General features: G+C 54.3%; 1 protein-coding gene and 1 long non-coding RNA gene across 6 annotated transcripts in view; one reads left to right on the forward strand and one right to left on the reverse strand.

The window, feature by feature from the left end:
* Positions 1–12,820, forward strand: part of LRP5 (LDL receptor related protein 5) — a 108,778-nt gene that overhangs the window by 86,592 nt on the left and 9,366 nt on the right. For 4 of the 5 annotated variants that reach the window (XM_072758565.1, XM_072758567.1, XM_072758566.1 and 1 more), the window contains 6 exons: positions 390–598; positions 1,799–1,989; positions 2,612–2,821; positions 5,933–6,058; positions 9,138–9,374; positions 11,870–11,980. In XM_072758565.1, coding sequence (XP_072614666.1) covers positions 390–598; positions 1,799–1,989; positions 2,612–2,821; positions 5,933–6,058; positions 9,138–9,374; positions 11,870–11,980 — 1,084 coding nt within the window. Of the gene's footprint in view, positions 1–389; positions 599–1,798; positions 1,990–2,611; positions 2,822–5,932; positions 6,059–9,137; positions 9,375–11,839; positions 11,981–12,820 lie in introns of all 5 variants that reach the window. The other variant, XM_072758564.1, reaches the window with a different exon arrangement.
* LOC140599032 (uncharacterized) lies at positions 4,807–9,286 on the reverse strand. The gene is made up of 2 exons (XR_012001646.1): positions 8,808–9,286; positions 4,807–6,964 (listed from the first exon to the last, which is right to left on the reverse strand). It is a non-coding gene; the product is annotated as an uncharacterized lncRNA (long non-coding RNA).

A 12,820-nucleotide genomic window follows, 5' to 3' on the forward strand; every position in this document is an offset into this window, starting at 1 on the left:
GTCTTAATCCAAAAGCATGAGTCCAAGATGATAAGCAGGAAGAGAGATGTCTTGAGAAGGAGGCTGTGGTTTGTGTGTGGGGTGGTAACTGTTGAACCATCAGGTGGCCCTTCTGTGGGGCAGGAACGGGACCCAGAGGGCATGGGACGTGACAGTGCACTGCGAATTTCCTAATGAGTGGGCTGGAGATTTGAGCTAATGGGCGAGTGCCTTCCCAGGAGCTGCTTCTTGATCCATCTTCCTCTCAGGTGGACACATGGGTGCGCTGATCCAACAGGAAAGGTCCCCAGACAGGGCAGGAGTCTCGACTTTCATTCTGGACTCAGGCGCCAAAGCCTCGACCCTCCCCTGGGGTCTGTAGCCAATGCTCGTCTCTTCCTGTCTTACAGCCCTTTGTTTTGACCTCTCCGAGCCAGAGCCAAAACCCGGACAGGCAGCCCCACGATCTTAGCATCGACATCTACAGCCGGACGCTGTTCTGGACGTGCGAGGCCACCAATACCATCAACGTCCACCGGCTGAATGGAGACGCCATGGGTGTGGTGCTCCGTGGGGATCGCGACAAGCCACGGGCCATCGTCGTCAATGCTGAGCGAGGGTGCGAGGCTGGGGGTGGGCAGGCGCTGCAGCGTGGGGTTTTACCTCAGCAGGGAGACATTGGAAGGACATAGTTTTAATTAATAGGTTTTGTACCATCCCCATCAAATTGAACCCAATGCAAAAATCCCTTCCATAGCATGCCGGCTGATGGCTGTTATTCACTTGCATACGTTCCACCACGGGGAGCTCACTCCTTTCCTGGGTGCAGCCCAACTCCTGGGAGCTTTCTCCTTCCATGAAGATGTAGGCAGACTTGGAGGGTCCCGAAGGGAATAACCAGGGCAAGAGGGAGACCAAAAAGCCACATGACATAAAGCTCAGAAATAAAGCTAAGCATGCGGAGGTTTGGAGGTGGGTGGCAGGCACACGGCAGCCACCTTTAGATACCTGCAGGGCTGCCATGCCAGGCGGGACTCAGGCTTGTGGAGGCACCACTTGGTGGAGGGGTAAGGACAGCTAGTGTGAACACAGGCCCTGGGATGGCCAGGTGCAAGTTTGAAACCTGACCCCATCACTTACTGCCCTTGCGACCTCAGGCAGGTGCTGTAACCTCAGGGATTTGGTGTCTTTATCTGAGAATTGGGGATGATGATGGTATCAGCCCCTGCAGCCCACAAGGGCTTGGGGAACACAAACCCATTTATTTCAGGTGGCTCCTTAGCAACCTAATGAGTCTCCCTTGAGGCTGACCTCCATGGAGGCAGGGACTTCTTAGCTGTGGAAGGGGACAGAGCGTGTGCTCGTCCTTGAGGCTGTCACAACAAATGACTACTGGCTGGGGGGATTGAAAGAACAGATGTTTGTCCTTTCATGGTTCCAGAAGCCAGAAGTCTAAAGTCAAGTGTCAGCAGGGCTGTGCCCCCTCTGGCGGCTCTGCGGGGACCCTTCCTTGTCTCTCTTCCAGGTTCTGGGGGCTCCAGGTGTTGACCAGATGGTCTCACCTTGATTCTTAATTGCATCTACAAAGACCCAGTTTCCAATTACGGTCACATTCTGAGCTCTGGGCAGATATGAATTCTTGGGGGACACAAGAATTGTGTTCTGTACAGCCTTGGGGGCCAGCCCTGATGGGCTAGGGCCGTGTGACTGTTATCTTCCCAAAGGCCTGCTGGATCAGGGGCTTTGTGCACTCAATCCTGGATGAGGACATGGCAGGTCAGGATGCAACACCTGACCTTCACCTGCTCCCCTCCCACAGGTACCTGTACTTCACCAACATGCAAGACAGAGCAGCCAAGATTGAGCGTGCAGCCTTGGATGGCACTGAGCGTGAGGTCCTCTTCACCACAGGCCTCATTCGGCCCGTGGCCCTCGTGGTGGACAACAGGCTGGGCAAGCTCTTCTGGGTGGACGCGGACCTGAAGCGCATCGAAAGCTGTGACCTGTCAGGTTGGTGCCCTGGGGGCCCCCCCAGGGGTTGGGCCCCTCAGCAACCGACAGGTCTGACCTTCCCAGGGCCAGCCAGCCTCCCTTGTCATCAGTAATTTTGGTACCATCCACCACATTTGTCAAGGATCTGTTTCAGGTGGGCATTGTGTTGCAGCTTTGTGTCTACAATATATAGTCCCAGCCAAGAATTCCAGGACATAGATCGTGAATGATCTCCATGTGGTGAGGCAGAAGAGGAGTCTCAGAGAGGGTGGGTGACCTGTCCAGGGTCCCATAGCGTGGGCTGGAACAGGAGTCTGACCCCTCCACCTCCAGCACCCACACTTGTAGCTACTCTGCTGTGGGCTGCCTCAGACTGGGATGCCCTGAGGCTGGAGAGGTGCTTTGAGGGGCTTTTCTTCCATACGTGAGGTGAGGTAAGGGAAGGGCTGGCCCAAATGGGAGCAGGGCTGTCGGAGGGCTGGTTTCAGATCTGCCTGCTTCCAGGGAGTCTGCTTTAGCTCCTGGCCCTGGCCAGAGCAGAGAATCCCCCAGGGTCGCTGGCAGCCCTCTGTTCTGAGATGAGCAAGGGTTGAGCTCTCAGGGTCAGCTTCCACTCAGGGGGCATTTGTCTCACTTGCAGGGGCCAACCGCCTGACCCTGGAGGATGCCAACATCGTGCAGCCTTTGGGCCTGACCATTCTGGGCAAGCACCTCTACTGGATTGACCGCCAGCAGCAGATGATTGAGCGTGTGGAGAAGACCACCGGGGACAAGAGGACGCGAGTCCAGGGCCGAGTCGCCCACCTGACCGGCATCCATGCTGTGGAGGATGTCAGCCTAGAGGAGTTCTGTACGTGGAGCAGGGGAACTGTTGCGGGCAGGTCCCCGACAGGAGGGTGGGCATCTGTGCAGAGCCCTGAGCCAACCCCTCTTAGCAAGTAGGAGGCTGGCCAGTGCAATGGCTGCGGGGCTGGCTGTTGGCCGGGGCCACTCTCAGGCCCTCATTGGGCGCCTCTGTCTCAGCAACAGATCCAGGTTTGACTTCCTCCTCTACTACCAGCTGGACAACCTGCTCTGCCTTTCAGAGGTCCTGTGATTAGTTTTACACACCTTTAAATTAGCATCCCTTTTAATTAACTCCAACTCAACTGGTGAGTAGCCTTAATGCTCTGTAAAACCCCTCTACTGTATATGGTAACAAAACCACAGGCATGATAGCTCATCACACCCACTGTGCTGAGGATCAGGCTGGGGAATGGGATTTAGGATTCCACATACAACAGTCTGGGCTGTGCCGAAGGGCTGGGAGAGAGGGACTCCTATACTTAAGACCTCTTGTTCCTCCACCCTCTCCATTTATGGCTGTAGATGGATGTAGGGGCATGTGTGCATCTGTCTTTCCACTCTGTATTCAGTAAATATACCCCAGCTACCAGCTAGATGCTTGCTACTGGGACAGAGCAGTGAACAGGGCCATCACTATCTCTGTCCTGTAATGCCTCTGGTCTGGCTTCCTTCAAGCTGCCTGTCTTCAAGGCCCTGGGGGCTGCCCCACGTGCCCACCTCACCTGGGCCCCTCACCCTCCCACTGGACATGTCCACTCCTCCCCAGAGTCCTTTTCTCTGATCCCCTTTCCTGCTCTGAGTGAATCCTGCTAATTCCTTGGCTTTCCCTCAGCTCAAGTGTTGTGTTCTCAGTGGTTAAGCTTCTCTCTTGGCCTCCTTGCTCAGCCACACTGCTCTGATGGATAGCACCCGGTCCTTGTGCTCAGTGCATCACCGTTTGTTTTTTTAAGATTTTGTTGATTTGAGAGAGAGCAAGAGAGAGCGTGAGCAGGGTGGAGAGGGAGAGAAAGAAGCAGACTCCCCACTGAGCAGGGAGCCTGGTGCAGGACTCGATCCCAGGACTCTGGAATCATGACCTGACCCGAAAGCAGATGCTTAACCGACTGAGCCACCCAGGTGCCCAAGTGCATCACTATGTTATGTGTGTTATTTTACTCTAATTCTGTATTATATCCGAGGAGAGCAGGGCTCAGAAAGGGTGTTAGCTTTCCTTGTCAAGTGGCTAGTAAACAGGGAGGGGCTTGGGTCTGGGGGCCTGGGTTTCCACACTGGGCTTTTCTGATGCTTACCTCCTGTGGGGTAGGTAGATTAGCAGCTGAGATCGGCAGAGGTGTGTGTGGAGTACAAACACATGGGTCTGAGTGGGGTTCTGGGGCTCCCTGCTCTGAGCTGGGGATGTGACCTGTGACAAACTGAATTGGTTACTTCTGTGGTGACTGTTGGGTGGCTGGTTCCTGTCCTGTGGGTTCTTGGTCGGGTCCTGGATAAGTGAAGTCACTGGGTAAGTGACTTCCATATTGCTCAGACGCCCGATAGATGGGTCAGAGTGCCTGAGTTCCCGTTGGCCCCTCACACCATTCTCAGTGAAGCCACAGATTTTTGGGTGTCACAGCCTTCAGAATGGCTGGCATGTGGTCCAAATGGTGAACTTCAAGGCCACAAATGTCCAGACCTGCTGGTGTTGGTGCAAAGCTAGGCATATAACCAGCAGCTCCTTAGACCTGAGGGGGTGGGAGAGCCAGGAAATGTTTAACAAAAAGGGATGAGGTTGGACACTGGGGTGCCCGTGTGCATGCAGTTGTGCAGTGTCTAGGACATGTGCAGTGTCATGGACATGACGTTTTTGAGGAGGCTGGGAGATCCTTGAGTGTGCTCCCCTGTGTTGATTTGGGACATGGAGCACCCAACCTGCTTACTCAGGAAATTCTACAGTAAACTCTAAACCAGGGGTGGTGCTCCACGGCCTCTGGTCCCCATCAAGACATCTCCTGATTCTGTAAATAAAGTTTTATTGGCACCCAGCCATGCCCATTGGTTTATGTGTCATGCACAGCCGCCTTCATGTGACAGCTGGCAGACCTGTGATGGATGGTCTGGCCTGTCAAGCCAAAACTACTTACTTTCTTGTTTATAGGAAAAGTTGGCTGACCCCTGCTCTGAACCATGACTTTTATCACTTTATATACTTAGTCCTGGAGGTTGAGGCAGGCCACCGATTTTTCTGTGGGGTTGGGGCTTGGGCTCACGCTTTCTCTCATTTCCCCTCACCTGAGGGAGGGCAGGCGCCTTCCCAGGCTTCATCCTGTTGTTCGGGTGTTAGTTAATCCAGCTAATTGAATCAAAAACACCACATTCCTTGGGGATTCGCTGACCTGGTATTTATCCCCATGTACGTTAGCTTCCTGTGGCTGCTGTAACAAATCACCACAAACTGGGTGACTTAACACAACTGAAGTGTATTCTCCTACAGTCTGGAGCCCAGAAGTCCAAGAACAAGGTGGCAGCAGCACTGCACCCCTCCTGGAGGCTGTGGGTGGGAACACTCTTTGCCCCTTCCAGTTTGTGGTGATGGCAGGTGCTCCCTGGGTCAACAGGGCTCCAGTCTCTCCCTCTGTCATCACACAGACTTCTCCATGTCTTCACCTGTCCTGTGGTCTCTTACAAGGAGACCTGTCATTGGATTTAGGGCCCACCCAGAAAATCCAGGATGATCTCATCTCCAGATCCTTAATTTGATTACATCTGTGAAGACCCTTTTTTCCAAATAAAGTCACATTCACAGATTCCAGGCATTAGGACGTGAATGTGTGGAAGCCGCACACCATGAGAGACAGTGCAGAGTAGTGGTTGTGGGTGCCAGTGGGAGCTGGTGTAGACAGGCTGGCTGTGATGAGAGTGCTTTTAGCCTCCATTTTCCTTCTGTAGAATGCACATTGTTGAGAAAGTAGACTCTGTAGGCTTCCCTGGAAATTAAGTGGGATGATGTGTAGGGGCCTGGCCACAGGAGCACACATTCTTGTGAGTTCTCACCTGGCCTTTATTTCTAGCACCCTCTGGGCTGCAGTCCTGAGGTGAGAGGCAGAGCCTGACCCCCTCCCTCTTTTTGTCTCTACAGCGGCCCACCCGTGTGCCCGGGACAACGGTGGCTGCTCCCACATCTGCATTGCCAAGGGAGATGGGACACCACGGTGCTCATGCCCAGTCCATCTCGTGCTCTTGCAGAATCTGCTGACCTGTGGTGGTAGGTGTGATCTCAACACTTTCTTTTGGGACATGGACAGGGACTGGATTCTTGCCTGTCAGGTCCCTCCCCAGCATCCTTTTAAAATCACAGTCACTGTGGCATCCAGTCTCCAGGGCCAATTGTCTCTTTGTCTTCCCTCCTTTTCCAGTGTATGCATTCAGGGCTATGAATTTCCCTTGAGATACTGTTTTTGCTGCATCCTACAAATTTTGATAAGTTCTATTTTCTTCTGTTAGTTCAAACATTTTAAAATTTCTCCTAAGACAATTTCTTTGGCTTCTGAGCTATTTGGAAGTATGTTATTTTAATATCGAAATAGTTGGGGATTTCCCAGCCAGCTCTCTGTTACTGATTTCTAGTTTAAAGATTTATTTGTATTTGAGAGAGAGACAGAGAGAATGCAAGCAGGGGGAGGAGCAGAGGAAGAGAGCATCTCTAGGAGACTACCTGTTGAGCACAGAGTCTGACGTGGGCCTCAATCCCAGGACCCTGAGATCATGACCTAAGCCAAAATCAAGAGTTGGATGCTCAACCAACTGTGCCACCCAGGAGCTCCTGCTTTCAAGTTGAATTCCGCTGTGGTCAGAGAAATACTTTGTATGATTTTTATCCTTTTAGCTTTGTTCATTTGTGTATTACAACACAGCATGTGGTCTTTCTTGGCAAGTGCTCCATGTTGAAAAGGTTGTGTTGTCTGCTCCCTTTGGGAGAAGTGTACTGTAGACATCAGTTAGATCCAGTTGATGGATGGTGTTGTTCAAGGCTGTCTATATCCCTCCTGACGGCCTGTGAGCTCTCAGTTATGAGGGTGTTGAAGTCTCCAACTCCAATAGTGGGCCTGTTTCTCTTTGTAATTTTGTCCGTTCTCCCTCCTTCCACCCTTGATCCTCTTCTTCCCTAAAGCTGGGTGGGGAGTGGTCAAAATGTAAGCTTTGGGGTCAGACATATCTGGTTCAGATCCTAGCTCTACCACTTCCCAGCTGAGCAATCCTGGGCTAGTCACTTGGCTTCTCTGAGCCTCCACTTTCTCTTCTGTGGAACAGAGAGTTTGAGAGTGCCTGGTAACCTTGGAGTCATTGTGGTAATAAGTAACATGCATTTTTGCGGGGTCCCTGGCATGTGGCACACAGAAATGCTAGCTGCTATTGGTTGTGGGACACTGGGCAGTCATAATAAAAAGAGACAATTATTATCATCACTGTGATGAAGCCCAAATCCCAGGGTTCCTCTCTGCTGCCCCCAGTGTCCGCCAGGTAACATTGAATCCTCTCATTTCCTCTCTTTTGAGTTCCTGGGTGCTGGTTTTTATCCTGTCCTGTTTCTGCTTATCTTCACCCCTACAGCCCGGCCTGCACACTGTGTCCTACCCACAGCAGGTGCTCAGCATATGCCCGTCAGTACACTGATGCCTGTTCTCAGCTCACCCTGCCCCTGGAGATAATATCCACTGCCCAGGAGCCTGGGGAGTAGGACCATAGGGTCTGTCCTTCTGGAGCTTTCTCTTGCCCTGCCTTACACTCTGAACCCCCAAGAGTGGTGCGCAGAGCAGAGAGGACATTTTGTGGCTGTCCCCCGCTACCTTGACCCTCCTGAGCTCTTTATGGCTTTTCTCCAAATTCCAACCCCAGGGCTCATGTGGTTTTGTGGCCTGAGTGGCTTGGCAACTCCCACAGATGTCCAGGCTGCCTTGGCAAAGAGGGGACCACACAGAGCACTCAGCCGTCCCTTGGACTGCAACCCTGGGTCTCTGTGTGAATGACATGAATGACAGGAACGATGTGCCCCCTGCCCCTTCCCCAACCTGCCCTTAGCCCTTCAGACTGGGGCTGCCTGGCTACTTCTCTGGGGAGAGCATAAGAGGACGAGAGCTCTGAGGGGTTCTCGGGGGTGACAATGGGCCCTTGTGCCTCGTGAAGTGGCAGGAACCAGATGGTGGAGGTACAACCACATGCTTCATTCAGCATTCTCAGGGCGCATCAGCCCCAAAGCCATTTGAGCTCTTCTGAGCCATGTGCAGTCACACACCTCCACACTTACTTTGCTGTCCTGTGAGGAGCATGGGATGTAGCATTGCTACTTCTGTTTTAGGAATGAGGGAACAGAGGCCCTGAGAGGTTGGGGCGTTTGTCTGGTTGAGCAAAGTTGCCAAGGGGAGCCTATGTTCAACCCCAGAGCTGTCTAGCTCCCACATGGTTCTACCCTGCTCTCCAGCTGTGTCCTGGCCTGCACTTGGCCTGCACTGAGGTAGTCAGACATGAGGAGTAGAGCGACTTGCCATGGTCACCAGGAAGGAGGTGGCCCCTGGTCCCCTGTCTCCTGTTCACCCAGTTCCCCACCTTCAGGTGACGCCTTCCACCAGGAGCCTTCCTACTCCCTCTTGCACTCTCCCACCATGGTATCCTCGCTCTCCCGCCTCTCCTTAGCCTTCCTCTCAACAAGATGCCTGGTAAATCCTCCACTAGCCCCCCTGCTGTATCTGTGGGCATGCTGGCCACTCACAGAGTCCCAGCCCCACTGCTCCAGCTGCCTGAGACCTTTAATGGGTGCAGGTCCTAAGCACCTGCTTTCTGACCCTCCATCTTCTAAGGGGTATGTGCGTGTGCATGCAGTGGATGCTCAGGTGTGGCCAGCCAGGTATGCACACAGACCTGGGACCCCAGGGAGGCAAAGGTGAGGCTCCAGTGGGCATCCCCAGAAACCTGGTCCAGTGCCTCCAGGTGTGCATGTGAGGAGACTGGAGACCTACCGGGGTCTGCCTTGGCTTCTCAAAGGTCAGGGTCGAGTTTCCAGCCCAGAGCATTTCCTGCTCAACTTGGTGTAGTATTTGCAGCTTAAAGCTCACGTTCAAATCAGCATCCTTTCTCCTCCACAGTAAAAAAGCAACAAAGATTCACGTCTCCTTTCAGCAAACATTTATGATCCCCGCCTTCATCTTACTCTGGGGCTGGAGGCGGGACAGCGGCAGGTCACGCTGCAGTGGAGACCGCGTGGATATAGCACCGTGATCGAGCTGAGCCGTCTCCTGCTTGGAAGCCCAGCAGGGTGGTGCGTGATGGTGTTTGTGTTGTTTCCGCAGAGCCTCCCACCTGCTCCCCTGACCAGTTTGCGTGTGCTACCGGGGAGATCGACTGCATCCCCGGGGCCTGGCGCTGCGACGGCTTCCCCGAGTGTGACGACCAGAGCGACGAGGAGGGCTGCCCCGTGTGCTCGGCCGCCCAGTTCCCCTGCGCGCGGGGCCAGTGCGTGGACTTGCGTCTGCGCTGCGACGGAGAAGCGGATTGCCAGGACCGCTCGGACGAGGTCGACTGCGACGGTGAGGCCGGCCCCGCCTCCACCCCGCCTCCACCCCGCCTGACCCGGCCCCGCCTCCATGGCCCCGCCCACTTGCCTTCGCCCCACCTCCTCTCCGCCGCACCCTGCTCCGGCCCCGCCCCCAGCTCTGCCTGACCCTACCCCTGGCCCCCTCTCTGGCCCCGCCCCCACTCCCTGAGCCGCCTCCGCGCCAACAGACCCTGCTCCAGCCCCGCCCGTCCGTGGCTCCGCCCCCAGCTCTGCATGACCTATCCCTGGCCCCAGCCCTCCCTGGCCCCGCCCCCACTCCCTGAGCCGCCTCCGCTCCTCCAGACCCTGCTCCAGCCCCGCCCTTCTCTGGCCCTACCTCCGCTCTTTGCTCCTCCTGCCCCCACCCGCCCCCACCCTGACCCTACCCCTACCCCAGCCCGCTCTCGACCCTTCTCTTACCTCTGCCTGGTCCCACCCCTGCCTGCCCTGGCCCCGCCCCCACTTCTACCTGACCTTGGACCGGCCCCTTCCTGGTTGCCGCCCTCCCTGAGATAACGGCCCCAGCAAGCCACTTGCCCTGTCCTCCTGGAGCTTGGGCTCAGTCCAGCCACACAAGAGTAGGTTTGGTGTAGAACCTTTGCCAGGAGCAAAATTGTCAGATCTCAAGGATCCTTTTAGGTCCACTGAGGAAAACCTTGCCATCCACTCTGTCCTGTCCTGCCGGGCAATTTGACTTGAAGGCAGACTGTTAAGAGTCTATCTTGCCTTCCCTCATTGGAGCTAGAGTTTCACAAAAACCCAAGGCAAATCCAGTAGTCAGCAGGATTTCCATGGTGCACACTCTATTAATCTCCATCCCAAAAGGTAGTGCTGTCCTCCACAGAGCAGTCTGTAGGATAATGCTTACTCCTGGGTGGTTTCTAGCATCCCACTGAGCCGAAAGTGACAAAAAGATTTGCTTAGTCATCCCCAGTCCACTCTGACCAGCAGGATCTTCCTTTAGACCTTAACAGTGAAACCTCATCTGTGTGCATCTTCTGAATTTTCTTTTTATAAACAACTTGCTCGGTTGTTTCCTGCCACGTATCTATCGTCAGGGCCATGGCCCGATGACTGAGCTATTAGTGGGTTGCTCTAACTGCCTCCCCAACAGCTGCCAGATGCTGTTCTTAGATAACTCACGTGCTCATTGGTCACTGTCCACTGTCCCCATTCATGATGTGTAGCCATTTTGTGGAGGATGAGGGCCTGGGGGTGGGGGGAGTCACTTCTTCAGCTGTTTCTGTAAAGCTGCAATTGTGAAGTCTTTCCTGCCTATGGACCCTTTGAGGATTTGATGGAGGTGGGAGACCAGAGATTGGCAGACTGCTTACAGCCTGAGTGCCAGATCCAGACCTCCACCCGTTTTCCTAAAGTTTTATTGGAACATATCCAGGCTCATTTGTTTACGTATTGTCCGTGGCTGGTTTTGCATTAAAACAGTGAAGTTAAGTCATTACAATAGAGACCTGTGGCCCTTGAAGCCTAAATACCTATTACCTGGCCCTTTACAAAAGAGTTTGCTGAGCCTTGCCACCCACTCTTGCCCTAGCGTGTTTTGGCGACAATCTCAGAGCAGGACAGGAGCCTTGATGAGGCACCATTTCCCTGCCTCTTCCCCTGTAAATGTTTATCCCGGTGCAAAGTGCAGTGCTGACCGCAGGCACTGTTTCAGGCTCTGGGCTTTACCATCTTTTAGAAGCTTCCTCCCCTGTTCTGTTGCCAACAAATTGTCCCACCCACTGAAAGGACAGGTTTCCCTCATCTCTAGTTCCCAGGAAGGGGCACTCCGGACAGGCCAGGGCAGGTGGGGAGCTGAAGTAGCAAGCCCTGGGGGTGGGTGATGGCTGAGCACCTCCCCCCCCCCCCCCAGGCAGTGTCTTTCAGTGCCTAGAGCTGTAGCTCCTTCCAGGTCAGCCTTCTGGAACATGGAGTGAGACAGGGACAGCAAGCCATACCCAGCCTCTTCCTCCTAGTCCAAAAGGCTCTGAACTGCCTTTGCCTTCCTGGTTGAGCTCTGCTCCACCTTCCTGATTCTCCACCCACGGAGCTGTGTTGAGATGTATCACCTGTCTCCTGCCTCACCCATTCTGGATCATTCCTACAATTGGCTCTTAGCTCCCCATAACTCAGGAGAGCCTTGGGGCAGGGGCTGTGTTAGTCCTGGCTCTGCATGGGCCAGTCATGGTAAGAGCTGATAAATACTTCCTGGGAGTCGTTGAGGTCTCTTTCCTGCCAGTCCTACCCCAGCTATACATAGACATTGGAACAGGGGTCATTGAGGGGAGGGTGGAGACTGGATTTGCTGTGACCACTCCCTGACCCCATCCTAGAAAGGGTCCCATTTGTCCATTCTGCTTTGGAACCCAGACCTTTCAGTTGGGTCTCAGTGGCGGGGCAGGGAGCAATGGTTGGTGGCTATGCACTTAGCACACCTGGCTGCATCATACCCTGTAGCCTCTCTGAATGCAAGACTCCTCCTTGCAGCCGTCTGCCTGCCCAACCAATTCCGATGTGCCAGTGGCCAGTGTGTCCTCATCAAGCAGCAGTGCGACTCCTTTCCCGACTGCATCGACGGCTCAGATGAGCTCATGTGTGGTGAGCCAGCTTCCTGTAGAGGGTTCACCCTGGGCTGGGTTCCTCCCCACAAGGGTGGGGTCTCAAGGGGAAGGTATGCTGGGGGCCAAACGAAGAGGCTAGAAGGTTGGGAGTACTCAGCCTGTGGAGGAGGTGGGCAAGGGAGGAAGGAGGAAGTGGAGGCAGTTGTGAGGCTGAACTAGGATGGGGAGAGAGGATTGTGAGCCATGGAGAGACAGGCCCCCTGTGGAAGAGGCTGACTGCCTGAGAGGGAATGCTTGTGCCCACTAGGACCTCACTCAGCAGCATCTGTCAGGCAGCAAGGTTACTGATGGGACTTAGGGTGGCCCCTTCCCTGGCAGACTGTTCTCTGGCAGAGGAATTGCAGTATGCAAATGCACATATATGCTCCATACCTCTTGAGTGATACAGCCTATACAGTCAGGGATACAGGAGCCACAGGATGTAAGGCCAGGGCAGTCAGGGAAAGCTTCCTGGCGGTGGTGGCTCTTGAAAGCCTGTCTTTGATTCTGACAGGAAGAGAGCTGGAGTCCCAGACGGGAAGTGGGAATGTGTACACATGCTTGGCGACATGGGCTCTCTATTTACCATAAAGGTACCTAGCCTGAGAGCTGACTACAGGAGAGAGGTCTTATGGGCAGGGAAGGAGGAGGGGTCCCCGAACACTTTTGTACCTTCAAGTGAAGCCAGGTGAGGCACCTCAGTTACTATCTCAAGAAATTGGGTCCCTGGGGCCAGCGGGCAGAGATGGGTGCCACCAGGGGTCTAAAGCCCAACCCCGTTGCTGGGCATGCGTCATTTTGACAGTGTCTCTCTTCAGCCTCTGGCATGGTGGTGGCT

The sequence above is a fragment of the Vulpes vulpes genome, chromosome 5 (genome assembly GCF_048418805.1).
Source record: "Vulpes vulpes isolate BD-2025 chromosome 5, VulVul3, whole genome shotgun sequence".
In the NCBI taxonomy this organism is placed as follows: Eukaryota; Metazoa; Chordata; class Mammalia; order Carnivora; family Canidae; genus Vulpes; species Vulpes vulpes.